The sequence below is a fragment of the Phodopus roborovskii genome, unplaced genomic scaffold, assembly GCF_943737965.1.
Source record: "Phodopus roborovskii unplaced genomic scaffold, PHOROB, whole genome shotgun sequence".
In the NCBI taxonomy this organism is placed as follows: Eukaryota; Metazoa; Chordata; class Mammalia; order Rodentia; family Cricetidae; genus Phodopus; species Phodopus roborovskii.
Window position 1 is genome coordinate 2,933,470 of NW_026126525.1, and position 16,971 is coordinate 2,950,440.

General features: G+C 43.0%; 1 protein-coding gene across 1 annotated transcript; it reads right to left on the reverse strand.

Annotated features, from left to right (window-relative positions):
* Positions 1-3,248: 3,248 nt before the first annotated feature.
* Positions 3,249-7,713, reverse strand: Dspp (dentin sialophosphoprotein). Its single transcript, XM_051198136.1, has 4 exons — positions 7,578-7,713; positions 6,587-6,673; positions 5,478-6,428; positions 3,249-4,925 (listed from the first exon to the last, which is right to left on the reverse strand). The coding sequence occupies exons 1-4, from the start codon at positions 7,686-7,688 to the stop codon at positions 3,249-3,251; spliced, it is 2,826 nt and encodes a 941-aa protein (XP_051054093.1). The 5' UTR covers positions 7,689-7,713.
* Between the last annotated feature and the right edge of the window lie 9,258 nt (positions 7,714-16,971).

Sequence of the window (16,971 nt, forward strand, 5' to 3'; positions counted from 1 at the left end):
TAAGAGCACTGGCTGCTCTTCCAGAGGACCAAAGTTAAATTCTAAATTCTCAGCAACCACATGATGGCTCACAACCATCTGTAATAAGATCTGGTGCCCTCTTCTGGCCTGCAGATATATATATGGAGGCAGAATGTTGTTTACATATTATGTAAATAAAATCTGAAAGGAAGGAAGGAAGGAAGGAAGGAAGGAAGGAAGGAAGAAAGGAAGGAAGGAAGGAAGGAAGGAAGACCCTGTGTCAAAACTAATCTGAACTCCCTTGGTGGTTAGTATGGAATATACAGCATGGAAGGAATATTCCATTATCAAATGTGATTGGAAACTTTTCATCTAAAAACATACAGTATTTATTTACTGGTGATCTCCATAGCTGCCTCTTTTGACTGTCACCTTTCTGAGTGACAAGAGCTGTAGGAATGAATCTCCTATCAAGTGGTGACCAGTTTTGTTAGATAGAAAGATCGAGATGTGTTTCAAGGACTTGGCCGACTCAGTTGCTCAGGGCGAGCTGACAGATTAGAGTCCCAGGAAAGAATTGCCGCTTGCGTGTCAAGTCCACCTGTAGTCCATCTGTCACCTACAGGTCACACTGATCTCATCACATGGACATAGAGTTAGCAGGCATCAACAATGATTCAGTGGTTTTAGCTGAGGAAAGTACAGAGGATAGCGGGCTGGAGCCATCTGGTTGAGACCAGAACCCAAGAGCTTAGAAACAAGCCAGGACAGAAGCGAAGCCGTCATGGACTCAATTCTGTAAAGGTCAAAGGCACCCCCACCCCCACCCCACTCCCCACCCCGATGTCTTCAGCTCTTTGAAGGGCAAAGGACAAGGGTGGCCAGAAGGAAACAGTAAAGAAAGGAGGGGTAAAGCCAGTGGCAAAGCCCAAAATAATGTGCTTGGAAATGAGCGAAGCCTCCCATGAGAGAGGGCTGTCAGTCACTCAGACTTTCCAACCAGAGTGGGAACAGAGTGAACTCATGCAAAACATTCAAAGGAAGACCTTTTAGACTCTGGACCAGCGGTCTGGGGTTTGTGACTGCAGGCACTACTTCTTTCTCCTCCTTTCCCTCCCCGCCTTCGGCATGAGAAGCTTAGAACCCTGTTGGAGGATGGGGGTTGGGAACATTATGTAGCCAACTTGTCTCATTCCCCAGAAGATTTGCTCCCGAACAACAGAGAACAGATCCCAGTGAGGACACAGTGGTGTGAGAACACAGTGGTATTTTCATCCATGACTATTCAGCTCTACTCCGTTCCTGCTCCTTTTAGGGAGAGGAAAATTGCCACTGGTTATTTTGGTCAAAGGCTTTTTAAAACTTCCATGACAAACCGTAAAGCAGGGTTGGCTTCTGGGAAATTGCCCTGTGGTTAATAGCTTTAAATATATTTATATGGTGACATATAGCTTCCTAAATGAGGGTGTTCTGTGTGAGAACCAGGTTTAGAAGTACAAAGCCTCAAATGTTTCCTAACTGGTGTTCTGATCCGTTATGTAAAGAATTACCACCTGAGAGAGCCTAGTTCATGATTTTGTCTTTAGTCACACAAGGAGCAGCCCAGAAGATAGCTTAGGGGGCTGGAATGATTTGGAATGTTTGTGTATTCTTTTTTTGTAGTATTCAAAATTTGTATTTCATGCTCACAAATACTGATTTTAAATATGAATGGCTAATATGTGTAAGAAATGTAATCATATATACCATATTTTATAATAGGGAGGACAGGTGTTTGCGAACTGAGTAGAGTGAAGAATTTTCCCTGTGAGCAATTGTATAAATAGATGTTTATTATATATAATACTGAAGTTCATTATCTCTTCATTTAAATTTCTTATACAGTTTACAATGAGATTCCTATCCATTGCTTAGTGATCACCACAACTTGTGTGAATAGTTGTGACAGGTGCTAGAGGCAGTGACTCACACGTTTAAAAAAACAAACAAAGTTTGCAGTCTATTAGAAGTCAAAGCCTAAACTGTCATTTTTCTGGTAAGAGGTCTGGAGTCCTGTCATGGCCATGGCAAAGCAGAAGCCTGGTGTCTTACAGTGTCAGGAGTTACAAATGAGTTTATGGATAGCAGCATCTCAAAGCCTTTGCAACGTTCCCTAGCTAAGAAACTCTTGCAAAAGGAAGTGAGTACAGGAAAAAGCACAAACTCTGGGTAAAATCTATCTAAAATGGTAATAGAGTACCTAGTGTCTTAATGTCAGTAATATCTTTATTTCACCTCAAATCTGGCATAACTGCTCACATGGGGGAAAAAAAGAGAAAAAAATGGCAAAGCCCAACACCAAATCTTGAAAGATATCCTTCAGGCTTAGGGCTTAAGGTTCCCTTGGGACAATTCCAGGTCACACCTCCCACCTTGGTGTGACTCATTCTCACTGACTCATTTTCAAAAGTGCCCTGGCACCCATCAAAGGTCACTCAGCTCTCATACACCTTTACAATTCTCAATTAAACTTTGGGCCTAGTTTGTCTGATTGAGACTGATTGAAGACAAGTAACAAAGTGGCACACTTCGGAAAACACCCATCTGCAAGCAGCTGCTGGAGGGACTGTTCAATGCCAGCACAGGGGACTAGGGACTTTGTACTACATTTCCATCCTTCTCAGAAGTGTAACTGCATGTGCCAAGTCTTGTTTGAGCCATCCTCAGAGCTCTTTTCTGATTCTTTCTTCAGAATTTTCATAATTGACAACTACTCTATTTTTACATCACAAAGATCACCCCAGTGCCTTGGATAGAGTCAATTGTTGCTGCAGTATTTTGCTCATGTAACAAATGTATTTTTCCTAGGACGAGTAAAGGAAACAATAGTTGAGTTGAATGTCACCAAACAGTGTCACTCACTGCACAGCATGAAGACCAGCTGTCTGGTAGTCAGACCCCTGGAGGACGAAGGCATCGCTGCGGGCTGTGTGCGACTGCTCACTCGATGTATCACACTAAGTGATTACTTCTGTTTCTGTTTAATTATTTTATGTTTACATTTGTACTCTTAGAAAATATTTTCTGAACATTTTAACACACATTTAGCAAAGTTGGTGTGCGTAGACTCTCCCTGAGAGAGCTGGAAGTGGGCTCCAAATCCAGGTCTGACTTGATTCCTGGGAGCTCTGTGGATCCCACACAATCTGTTTGTCCCTTGCCTGCCTGCCTCTAGCGGGTTAGTCGTCTTCACTGCCTCTCAGTCCCTCACCAAGCATCCCTGCAAAGGACCTGGGGCTGTCCTGGCTCTAATCGTCACTGGTGGAGTGATTACTGTCACTGCCTTCACTGCCACTGTCACTGTCACTGTCACTTGCATTGTTGCCCTTACCAGACTTGGGGTCACTCTCATCACTGCTGTCGCTGTCACTGTCCTTGCTGTCACTGCTGTCACTGCTGTCACTGTCACTGCTGTCACTGTCACTGCTGTCACTGTCACTGCTGTCACTGCTGTCCTTGCTGTCACTGCTGTCACTGCTGTCACTGTCACTGCTGTCACTGTCACTGCTGTCACTGTCACTGCTGTCACTGCTGTCCTTGCTGTCACTGCTGTCACTGCTGTCACTGCTGTCACTGCTGTCACTGCTGTCACTGTCACTGCTGTCACTGCTGTCACTGCTGTCACTGCTGTCACTGTCACTGCTGTCACTGTTGTCACTGCTGTCACTGCTGTCACTGCTGTCACTGCTGCCACTGCTGTTACTGTCACTGCTGTCACTGCTGTCACTGCTGTCACTGCTGTCACTGTCACTGCTGTCACTGCTGTCACTGCTGTCACTGTCACTGCTGTCACTGTCACTGCTGTCACTGCTGTCCTTGCTGTCACTGCTGTTGCTGCTGTCACTGCTGTCACTGTCACTGCTGTCACTGTCACTGCTGTCACTGCTGTTGCTGTCACTGTCACTGCTGTCACTGCTGTCACTGTCACTGTCACTGCCATTGCTGTCACTGTCACTGCTGTCACTGCTGTCACTGCTGTCACTGCTGTCACTGTCACTGCTGTCACTGCTGTCACTGCTGTCACTGCTGTCACTGTCACTGCTGTCACTGCTGTCACTGCTGTCACTGCTGTCACTGTCACTGCTGTCACTGTCACTGTCACTGCTGTCACTGCTGTCACTGTCACTGCTGTCACTGTCACTGCTGTCACTGCTGTCACTGCTGTCCTTGCTGTCACTGTCACTGTCACTGTCGCTGTCACTGCTGTCACTGCTGTCACTGCTGTCACTGCTGTCACTGTCACTGCTGTCACTGTCACTGTCACTGTCACTGCTGTCACTGTCACTGCTGTCACTGCTGTCACTGTCACTGCTGTCACTGCTGTCACTGCTGTCACTGCTGTCACTGTCACTGTCACTGCTGTCACTGTCACTGCTGTCCTTGCTGTCACTGTCACTGCTGTCACTGTCCTTGCTGTCACTGCCCTTGCTGTCACTGCTGTCGCTGTCGCTGTCGCTGGTGTTACCATGGTCACTGCTTTGTGAGTCGTCCTTGCCGTCACTCTCCTCACTGTCATCAGCCTCAGATGTGTCCTCGCTCCTGTCACCACCGCCCCCATTTGAGTCACTGGATTCATCAGAGTTGTAAGAGGAGTGATCCTGGCTGCCGCTCTCGTCCTCACTTTCCAAGTTAGACGCGTTGCTGCTGTTGGGATCATCTCCCTGCATGGACTCATCGTCGAAGTCATAGCTGCCATGCGCATCACTGTGGCTACCACTACCTCTGCCACTGTGTCCTGTGTTGCTGTGGGCTTTGGGTGTCTCAGTGGGCCCTGGACGCTTGCCAGACTGTGCCTGCCTTAGGCTATTTCTTTTGTCCACTTGCATTCCCTGGTGTCGGTCGTTCTCTTTATTTTCACTGAGTCTCCCAGAGTCTTTGATGATATCACTTCTGTTGCCCGCGCTGGGACCTTCGGTGTCGATTCCCTTCAGAACAATACAGAGAAGAATAGATAATTAGCGAATATTTGCTGAAAAATCCCATGGTCAGGGAAGAGCTGTCTGGGGAAACAACCTTAGGACACCAGGACTTGGGCTGCCAGCACAATGGTGATTTGTGTAAATGTGCTTAATCTCATACTTGAAAGTGCTGAGTATCAGGGTTCGAATCCTCCAATAAACCATCCAGGATCTTGGATTAAACAGGTGCACAGCAACGAAAGTGTCACACTGAAACTCTTTATTTTGTGTAATGAGTGTAACACAAAACATGATCAAATCATTCGGCTTGACTTCTAGAATTCTGACCAATTTTTCAGAAACTTTAATTGTTCTACACCAAAGTATACAAGGACTCTGGCTTTCTCATTAAAATTCCCAAAGTTGATAAAAATACCCAGACACTTAACTGTGACATTTTTTTATGTTAGTTTGGGGTTTAATTTGTATTTGTCTAGATGGTTCTTGTTTTGCACAGCCATCAGAGCGTGGAGGGGATCATATGAACCGCCATAGAAAAGAATTAGTTTCAAAACCCACCTGGCCCTGGCTCTTCCCCAGAGGACATGCTTTTGATTGGCAGGTGATTACAGCTTCTGTATCTCTATTGTCTTTGTGACTAAGCTTCTGGTTTTCCTGTATTGCTTGGCTACCATTGCCTTCTTCAGTACCATTGTTCTCCTCGCTGCTAGAGGTGTTGTCTCCATCGCATCCATTTGGGAAGCCATCTTTTTCTTTAGAGTCATCATCTTCACTACTGACTGAACTCTGGCCTCTGTTATCATCTCTCCCCTGATGAGACTGGTCTTCCTGGCCCTTACTCTCATCATCGCCCCCCTTTCCATCTCCTGCTTCTGTACCCTCATCGTCGCCGGAGCCCATGTCCTCATCCTCACTTTCCCCATTCCCGCTGGGACTCCCATCAGCATTACCCAAACCAGCATCTTCCTCAGTGCCTGGTGTTCCCTCAACACCCTCATTCCCACTTCCCTCCCCTTCTCTCTGAGGCGTTGTTTCCGGAGTAGCAACCCCATCCCCATGTATTCCAGCCTCATGGCTTGCACTATTCTTGCTTGCAGCTGCTTGAGGTCCGCTTCCCTGGACAAGGGTGGTGTCTGCACTGTGGCTCACATCGCCAGCATCCCCGGTGTCTGTGTCCTGATCGGCGTGTGCATTTACATTACTCCCCTTTGCTTCTGCTTTTCCAGTGATGTTTGCTTGGCCTCTGATATCATTTGCCATGCTGCCCTCTCCTTTTGTGTGTATCTCATCATGACCATATGTTTCCAAATCCTCATTTTCATACACAATGTTCTCCTTTTCACTTGCTAAAATGGGCTGTGAAGAAGGATTCGTCCCTCCCGCACCTATTGACTCAGAGATATTCCCTTCTCTTTTATAAATGTCCTTGGTGTACACTTGTCTTCCTATTTCACCCCCATCTGGGGGCTCACTGTTATCTTTAGTGGTGTTATTGATATGTAACTCATTCTGAAAAAAGAGACATTGTGGATATCATTTTCAAATAACACCAACTGATAGAAAAATAGGTAGAAATTTTAGAGAAGATCATAGAGTAGAGAAGTGGCTTGAAAGTAGAAAATGAAAGGAGTATTTATGTTTTGTTTTGCTTTTGTTCTTGTTTTTACCTGTGAGGGGGTCCCTGAGTGTGCTAGAAAAGGTACATTCACAGATTTTTCAATAATATGCCTTTCTGATGGTGTGATTTGAGGAACCTGTTGAGGAAAAACCATAAATATTACACAGGTTCTTGGTTTATGAAGAAGGAAAGATAAACGCCAAGGTCAGAGCATAATCTGACATGTAGAGAAGAAAAGCAGCCCATTATGGTGCTTATGCAGAATTTCAAGCTGAGCAAATGAGGACTTTTATAACATTGTCATCGGTGTAACTGAGAATTACAAGACCACTTATCTCACATGTATAAAGATGAGACGAATCCTTGTTCTGTTAAACCACTCCTGGCTGTTCAATGTCAGACCAAACCCCTTAAAACAACAGTGAGTGTGGGCGGTTGGAGAAGCAATATCAAGTAGTTGCTACTTAAGATCTGAAGAGTGAGCTTGAAGTGCTTGCAAAAATTCTCAACTACAGAAACAACACTATATCTGGTGATGTGAAATCACGTGAAAGTGGTAGACATGGGGCTGGCTAATAAAACTACAAGTGGGTTGACTTTCTTAATAGTTCTGTGTTTGTACATATCAGTAGGCCCAGATGTTTCCACAATGTACATATAAATAGCACACATGGAACATTTATTTGATCACGCATTGAAAAATCTGACCATTAACTCCTGTTCTAATAGTACCAGCTGTGTCCACATTGAAATGAATCCCCATGGAATGAAGCAGAGGCAGACAGAGCCTCCACAACTTCTGGGCACTGAATTAATATGAATAAAGTTATAAAAGTATGTCATCATCTGATAAGATGTGTTCCAATGGGAAGAAAGGGAGTATGAGTTGGTTCACATGTTTGCCTTGTGTTGAAATTCCAAATGATATCACATAATAGTTTTACAACTCACCTTCTCTATAAAACCTTAAGGAAATATGTACACTTCAATACTGGGCTAAAAGATGAAGTAGGAAGGCTTGCTTAGGAAGATGTACTTACCGGAATGGCCCATGCAGCTGCCCAAATGCAAATATATATAATTATCTTCATTTTCATTATTAATAATAGGCAGTGTCTGTTTAGAACAAAGAATGCCACAAAATTATTCATAAGGTGAAAGATGATAAGGGCAGGAACTCATTATCTCAGTCTTTACATTTGCCCCTTCCCAGGACAAAAGAAGAGCTGTAATGTGAAGAGAATTCCCAGGTTCCAGAATAAACCTGCTATGGTTGTGGAGACATGTCGGGGCTTCAGCATGCTCAACACCACCGTGGCTTCTGACATTTTCTGCCAGTGAGGGCAACAGCCACAGAGGTATGGAGGTCATAGCTGTGGCTTTGGCTCTGTGCTGCTATCCACAGGGTAATAGCTCTCTTCCCTGGGATTAGCTTTAAGCAATGTTAACTACCAAGAGTGGACTTCAAAGATGAAGTACTTGTAATTGCCCACCTGACTAGAGAGTTGGGCTATAAACACTGTAAGAGGAAGAAGTCCATGAACTGAAGGTGCTTGAGTGAGGAGAAAGAACACAGAGTTTGGTTTCAAATTCCCTGAATTCAGATTTTCCCCTGCTATCTGCCATCTGAGCTTGAGTACTTGAAATAGCTTTCTTGGGCTTTTGTTTCCTCGGTCTGGAATAATAACACTGTGCCTCAGAATATCCTAAGGGCTGGCAGAAAGCATCTTTAACTCTCCTTCCACACAGCCAGCAGCTTTTGCAAGCTCCCTGGCAGCACACAGTACTGTTTGGAAGTTGCCTGATAGCCCTGTGTTCCTCTTCACTGCCCAGGGCACTGTCTTCATCAGCATTGCCTTCCCATGCAAAGCACAGACGTGACACCTGCCGATGTGCAGGTGAAGGACTATACATATGGACACAAACAGCACCCCATACTTCCCTGGGCATTCTGTAGTCTCCCACTCAGTGAGGAGACCTCTAAGAGCAAAATCTCTCACCCCTCATACAATGCAAATTCACAAAGACTCACATGCATGGTTTTCATACAATGGAATAGAGGTTATAAAAATATATTTTTTAAAAAATCTACCTGAATCAAAAATTTCGGTTCATATCTTTCTAAAACTTAACTTCTTTGTGTCGTGATTTTGTCACGATAGAAAGGATTGTTTTCTCCTATCTCATGACCTTCCATGAGATTTCAAGATTACAATCTTGCATGTCATTAGATGGCCTTGATTAAATTCAAGGTTAGTAGTGAACTACAATAGAATATGTATTAAGGATTATTGGTACTGCTTCACGAGAGCAAGAACACAGTTCCCGGGCCTCTGCAAAAAGGTGCGAAGAGGAGCTGGCGTTCACTCAGTTATTCTATAGACTGAAATAAGACAGAGCTTGTAGGGAGGAGACCATCTGTCTATGGAGCCAAGCTTAGACTGCCCTTGGCAAGTCCAAACCCAGTTATTCCTCTGCAGAAGCCATCTCCACGGTGACCTGGGGATCCCTGGTCCAGGAAAGGCACCTGTAATAAAGTTCATTAATATAGCCTTGCCTTTTCACTCCAGCACTGCGAGCACTGTGGTATGTGATACTTGCACCTGCTGCCAAAGCATGTCAAAGGGACAAGGCCAACTCATTAGAATTGAGGAGCCTCTTTTAAGTTACCTCATTTGTTGTCACATTAAATGAGGTGGAGTGGTTAGAAAGTTAGTGTGACTATATCAATAAGAAGATGTGGGGGGGGGAGCGCGAGGCCTAATTATCAGAGCCTTGTTAGAATGCTAGAGGTAGACTTTTCATACCTGAGCTATCTTCAAAGAAGTGTGACAACATGCAGCTGACCTGAGAAATCCCAAGCCTGATCAAACCCCAGCATGCAGAGGGAAGCTGGCATGAAGCTCCACCCCTAGCCAGGAACTTCTAGCAACTGATAAGTGCTGGAATTTAAAAAAATAAAAGCTATTTTCTCTAAGAGTGCAGGTCCTGGTAAGGAGCCCATGCTCCAATGGAAGGTGCACATCTGAGAATATTTTTGGCCAGCATAGACTGCTCCTGCTGTTTTTTTATCTGTTCACAAAAAGGGCACAAGTTGGTGAGTAAAGAAGGGAGGTGGGTCTGGGAAAAGTTAGGGAGAAGTGAATATGATCAAAACATATGGCACAAAGTTCTCAAGGAGCTAATAAAAGCATCTTTAAAGATATTTAAAACATGAGGCACCTAATTTCTTATCAAAACCATTTGAAGCGACCACACAGTTTTCAAGCCTCAGCCTCGACTTCTGCCGACCTGCAGCAACATATCTTTCTTTTTCTAACCCTGTCGCCATGAAGTTTGAAGCAGAAAAATTAGTTCGACAGAAATCATTGTGTATTCTGATTTAATTGCTTAAGAGTCTGCTTTTAGAACTTTCATGTCAAATGCCAGGCAATCACTTTCTCAGGCCTTCCGCTGATTTTGAGCCAAGATATAAATTTAAGCTGATACTAATTGACCCCGTCCAGTCAGCAAACATCTGAAGACAGATATCAACCAGATACTGAGCCCTGAAAAAGACACAATTTGTCTCCCTACAGACCTTTAACTGCACACCAGCTAGGCAGACCTTGAGTCGGCAACCAGTGTTAAATCAAATCCCAAAGCCAGCTGTCCTCTCAGGAAGAGCTGGTGTTTGGGCATGACCGTCATCCCTCTCTCAAAGAGGAAGAAGACAGTATATGGTACTTTTTGGTTAAAACCCATCAGTCCTTACATCCTTACATTCCAATGAGGGGACTGAAAAATGCCTTGTACTCAATTTAAAGCTCTCAAATATATTTTCCTGGACAAAAGAAGATAATAATAATAACAATAATAGGGGCCTGAGAGATGGCCCCTGGCTGCTCTTCCAGAGGTCCCGGGTTCAATTCCCAGCAACCATGTGTTAGCTCACAGCCATTCATAATGAGATTTGGTGCCCTCTTCTAACATGCAGGTGAGCAGGTAGACCTGCAGGCAAAACACTGTATGCACAATAAATATTTTTTAAAAGGCAGATATTAAAAAAAATAACAGTGATAAAGCTATAGTGAACAACACATGACACATTCCAGTTGTTGATTTTTAAGATTATTACAATTAGAATATTTGTTTCACCTTAGGTTTTACTGATAAGCAAGAGTATCTCAACAAAAACTTTCTGGGACAAACATCAGTTCTACTCTCCAGGGACTCCTCTGGTGTCTTACCAGATAGGTTCACCATCCCTCCCCACAGAACCAGCTATCTTTTCATAGATATGCTAGACCTGAAGAGTTAGGAGGTAGAAAGCTTTACCCCAAGCCACTCTGGTCTTTGAGGAGAAAGAGCTTTCCACAGGAGTCAATTGGCTTCTACAAAGGGGGTTTCCATCTTACCTTGAAACCCTCCAAGGGGACTTTGAAAATCCAGATTCCTTATCTCCCTTTCCAAGCTGAGAGCGGGCACTGTCCTGGACTTTTGCATGACAATTTTGTACCTGCTGACATTTAAATTCAGTTTGATAATGTTTCCACCAATCACTGTTAGGATCCCTGGTGTGGGGGTTTAAAGTGTCACTGTGCCCCTGAAGCCCTTAATAATGCCCTACTCCCTGGCATGCTGGTGTGTGTTTGTTTGCTGAACCACTTGGTTCCAAAAGGACTTACTTTCACTTAATTAAATAGCTCCTGGAAGGCTGTTTTGCATCTTAAATATAGATAATCAGTGCGATATATCTGAAAAGAGCCACTTAGGCTCTGTCACCCTGCATTTCTCGTCCTGCCAAGGTTGGCAATCTAAGCAAACTCTAGGTTTCTCTGGTAAATACGACTGGCTATTTAGGACCCTATCATTCCTGAGGTACATATTAAAGTTGATGCGCTATAATTCAAGCGACTGTCCTCACGCATGCAACAGTCTTGCCATTGCCTAAGGGATCTTTAAAAACAAAAAACAAAAAAAAAAAAAAAAACTATAAACAGTAACTTCAGGAAACCTTTCTGATCTAATCTAAACAATGGCATAAAGTTTTTTTTAAATCTATTAATTTAGTATTCAAGTGAAATTTTAAAAATATCTGTTCAAAAAGATGAAACATTGCAAGGTATCTATACACAAGGGCAAGTGTGCATACACACATCACAGACTCTGCCCTGCTCCATTGTTTAGAAAAACAGGCTGTACTTCTCAAAAAGAAAACATATGTGCCTGAACTACTTCCTGGAGCCCTGGATGTACATGGCAATTCCTGAACCATTTCTCTAGTTTGTGAGTTCCACATTAGGCAATTGGTGTCTTTCTGTGTACTAGCTTAGGAATGTGCCCATGTGTTTAAGTTCTACTATTGAGAAGTGTAAAATACATAACATCAAACATACCATATCACTATCCAACAACACTATCTCCAGAATTATATACAAAGAGAAATAAGTGTGTGTGTGGTGTGTGGTATGTATATATGTGTATGGGTGTGTGTGTATGTGTGTGTGTGCAATGTGTGGTGTGTGGTATGTATATGTGCATATGTGTATGTGTGTGTACATGTGGTATGTGTGTGTGGTGTATATATGTTTGTGTGAGTGTGTGTATGTGGTGTGTGTGTGTGTGTGTAGAAATTAAGACCTTGGCTAAGAATTCACTTCCCCCTGCTGCCCTCAGGGCAGGCAGCTATAACCCCAGGAAAAGAAAAACAGGCTTACTAAGGCAAGGTGTGACTTTGTTCTCCACAACCTTGGGTGGGGCCCCTTACAAGCGCCCTAAACAGTCCTTGGAACCTGAGATGACTAACCGCTCCCTCCCCTTTCCCCTCCTCCATCTGGTGCCAGGGTATATTAGCTAGCCCCCTGGAGTAAAATAAAATATTAGAAAAAGCCTTCTTACTATCAAGCAAGAGTCCTGAGTTATCAACCTTAAACATATTTATTTCTTTGTCTACCTATCTATCATTTGTTTGTTTGATTGTTGTTTATGCATTTGAGACAGGGTCTCTACACATAGCCTTGGCTATCCTGGAACTCACTATGTCTATCAGGCTGGCCTCAAACTCACAGAAATCCACCTGCCTCTGCCTTCCCAGTGCTGGGATTAAAGGTGTGCACTACCACTGCCTGGCTGAAAATACATTTTTAATTCAACCAAATAAAATGTGATAAATTTAAGAACTTAAATACAGAAAATTATAAATGTTGCTGTAGGAAATTAAAGACAGCCTAAACATACTAATGGGCTAAAAGCCTTGATACTTTGAAGTTAAGTCTCCCAAAATGTATCTCTAGATTCCATATAATAGTGATTAAAATCTAGGAAGAAGTGTAGAAATGAACTTCAAAATTTCTATGTAATTTTAAAGAATTACAAGAGTCAAAGCAATTTTTCAGAAGTAAATGGGGGGTGGATGTTTATAGTTCATTTGGACAGATGAGATTCACCCAATTAGCTTTTTATTTAAAGCTCAGTCATGACAAGTGGTAGTGGTGCACACCTGTGATTCCAGCACTCAGGAGGCAGAGGCAGGCAGATTTCTGTGAGTTTGAAGCCAGCCTAGTTTACAGAACAAGTTCCAGGACAGGCTCCAAAGCAACACAGAGAAACCCTTATCTCTCAAAAAATCAAAACCAAACAAACACATAAAAAAACTAAATTATATCTATCAAATACTATTTGTCATGTAATATGATATAATTATGGAAAGGATACATCACCATACTTACAGGTGCCACTCAAATTCAAAAGAAAGTGGAGTTGTCCAAGGGTAAGGGCCACTCAGACACCTTGAAAATTCCACACACCGTACCTTAGAGACATAGACAGAAAGGTCAGAGGTGGTGTGGTATAAGGTATAATAGGGGAGGAAAAGATTATAAGAACCACCGGAAATGCTTTTTCACTGTCTTCATTTTGCTGATGCTGTGTGTGTGTGTGTGTGTGTGTGTGTGTGTGTGTGTGTGTGTGTGTGTACATGTGCAAAGGCAAACACAAATTCTTTTATTCAAATATTAACTTCTGATATTTATCCTCAGAGCATACATTACACATGATTCAGTAAACCATCTATCAAACATTTGTCTCTGTCTCTATATGTCTACCTCTCTATGTACCTAATCAATCTATGCCACAATGGTATGAAAATGGCTTGAGGACCCACAGCAGAGCTCAGGGGTCTCCAAACAGGACTTACTATAAAGCAGAAGCTGAAAGCAGATGTACACAAGGAAATTTGACCAGAAGTCCCAGAGATTTGAATGAACTCAGCTGGAGGTCTGTAGCAGGCTTAACTACTGAGTCCAACCACAAGCCCATCATTGAGCAAAGCCTTGGGGTCAAGGACAGCCACCCACTACAGGATGCTGGAGACTGCATGGATAGACAGGAGGACTGATACCCAGCTACTCAAACAGCCCACATCATCAGTGGAAACTGAGCCACGCTGAAGCCCCAGGGGCAGTTGCAAGATTCCTGACTTGGGTGTCTTGAAGTACACAACAGTTATGCCGATAAGGAAGCACGGTAGTCCCAGCAGAGTGGTGTTTGGCATCCCCCTCTTTATGGTGTTCAGGTAAGGGAGTTGCACCACTTCTGTATGTTCATAGTTTTAGAGTGTTGCACCCTTTTCTGTATGCCCATAGCTTTAGAATGCTGCACCCTTCATAGTCTGTATGTTAAATAAGTTTTAGGGCATGCAATTTTAATGTGCCAATGTGCTCATATGATCCCAATATACTTTGATAAATTTATTAGACAGGACCCTTTCTACTCTTAGGAATAAGGTATTTGATGGAGGATGTTCTTCTGTATATATGTTTCTCTTATTGGTTAATGAATAAAACACTGATTGGCCACTAGCCAGGCTGGAAGTATAGGGTTAAGAAAATGCTTGGTAGAGGAAACAGAGAGAGGCAGCCAGGAAGATGCCATATAGATACCAGGAAGACAGGACAGACTGGTAAGACAAGACCATATAGAAATACCTAGATTAGTAGTTATAGGTTAATAATTAAGACAGAGTTTGCCAGTAAGAAGCCTGAGCCATTGGCCGACAGGTTATAATTAAAAGATGCCTCTGTGTGTTCACTTGGGGCTAAACGGTTGCAGGACCAGGTGGGGCAGAAACCACCATCTTCAGGTATTGATGACTCGTGGGTAGTGCTAGACACATGATGTCTACCAAAGTGCATATCTACCAAAGTGCAAACCATCCTACTGTTGTATCACACTTGGAATGGAATCAAACACTGCTTGTGGCATGGAGTCTCTCTGGGCAGGACATGGCCTGGAAAACCATCTTTACTCAATGTAGACAGACTCAGAGCAGGGCTGTGACAAAAAGATCTGAATCATTGCTCAGGTGCTCCCTGAGGTGCTCCAGTCTTTGATAGAAATGGACAAAGGCTGTAACAACAACTGAAGAAATAGGGTAAAATATCTCAGTGCCAAGTCTGTTGTTAATGGACACCACTGCTTACAAAAGGAAAAGTTTCCAGCTTGAAATGGTGAGGATTACAGCACCAGCACTACCTTGTGGAGCTCTTTAGCTCTCGGAAGATCTATCTTTCATCTTCATGTTATTCACACTGGAGACCGTGGTGTGCTGGAAGACAAAGGTAGCAACAAAGCTCTGGTTGATGGGAACATTTTAAAGTCATTGATCAAGCAATGACAAACAGTCAAGAGGAGCAATAAAGCAAGCAATGCTGTGAAATGTGACATTAAGTACAACAAACTGAATTTGGGCTTTGAGTTGTTGGCTTTGTACAAATGCCTGGCCAGTGTCGATGCTACTCTTTGGAGCCGGTTTTCATTAATGCATATTCAATAGACAAAAGAGTTGGCTCTGACATTGTTGAGAGCATGCTATACTGCAAATGAAATACACATTGTGACTACCAGGGAGTTTCTAAGTGAGTTCTGCAAAAGAAGTAACTGCAAGGGGAGACAAATTGTTCAGGAAATGGAGCTAAAGTGATAGTTATATAACTAGTATTTGTAGTTTACTTCATGAAAACAATTGTTTAAATTGGTGTATCAGGAAGTACATTTACTTCAGTGTTGATAAGCATAAGCATAGGCAATTAGAAGCCACCCACATTTACCTTGGCATTCTGTATTTTTATTTGCTATACTTGGTGATTGAGGACTGGATTCTGTCATCAGACACAAGACTGCTTTTAGGTGATCGTTGAGTGATTTTTCTTTACAGAAATGACAATGACACATTTAAAGAGAGCCAGTGGTCATGCACTCAGGTGTGATCATCACTTGGCAGCTACTCTAGATTGTAGTGGAACTCTCTTGAGACTGTCTATACCACACTTTGCAAACCATCATTTAGCCAGCAAATACATGACCAAAAATTATGCTAAGCTCCATGAAGGACAAAAGTTAAGGTTACACCTTGTCTTTGCTCTTAAAGAAAGTCCATCCAGGTCTCATCATTAGCATTTCTTCAGTACACACATATAAGCTCTATAGTTACAGAATTGAGCCCAGTGTCTTACGTATACACCCTACCATGGAGCTGCACATTTTTAGTGAAACCTCTGGGTACAGGCCGTGATTTTACCATTGATCAAGAATATGCTTATGAACAGAGCATACATTGAGTTACCCAAAGCTGATGATCCCGACACAAGAGAAAGACCAGCCTTACTTCAGATCTCCTGCATGAATGCTCACCTTACCCAATTCAGCTACTTCTCCACAGGACTCATTACAATACTAGATAGTACTTTAACTTTGTGGTTGGGGACCACTGTCCCTTCGTTGTGTCTTTTCAGTACCACTTTTCAAGTGTGCGGATAGGTAGGTGTGGATGTTTGACTGATTTGATGAGCTGACTGTCTAAAAGGGCACACGCATAGAAGCTGGAATATTGTCCACGAACTCAAAACATAGGGAGGTTATGATGAGCCTTGCAGAGAAGTGTTTTTATTAGGTAAGATCCATTCAGGCATGAGTGAGTTACAGAGCTGTTGATGTGAGTTCAGTGTTGATGGACCAAGTGAACATGTTAAACAAAGATACAAGTATGTATTTTGGTTGGTTAATGAAAAATATCACAAGCAGAGACGACCATGAACTTAACTACACTATCTCTAGGTGCAATGATTCATTGCCCAGTGAACTCTGTAGAACATGGTTATTTCAGTAACAGGAAGAAACTGTGGGTGTTTGTGCATCCGAAATAATATTCATGAGATGAGTGTTATTAGCCTTGCCATGTTTACTTTGATGATGTCTACTTCATCTGTTCAATTCTGGTCATGATGTTTTTACCAACTAACACTGGTCTTTTGGCTCATGAACAGGTCATGGCAGGCAGTTAGAAAACCCGGAAATAATCTACTCCATAGTACATAGAATAGAAGTCAGGCTGTCCCATAGTGGCAGACTGTAGTGGCATTTTGCCCTGCCAGTGAACTTGTGGTGGTGGCCATA

What these genes read in the sequence shown, in the direction of transcription:
- Dspp (XM_051198136.1), bottom strand. Translation starts at nt 7,688, where the DNA reads ATGAATAATTTTGTGGCATTCTTTGTTCTAAACAGACACTGCCTATTA. An exon ending in CAGCTGCATGGGCCATTCCG is followed by an intron (nt 6,674 to 7,577) that starts GTAAGTACATCT and finishes TTTCCTCAACAG; the next exon opens with GTTCCTCAAATCACACCATC. An exon ending in TGGGGAAGAGCCAGGGCCAG is followed by an intron (nt 4,926 to 5,477) that starts GTGGGTTTTGAA and finishes ATTGTTCTGAAG; the next exon opens with GGAATCGACACCGAAGGTCC.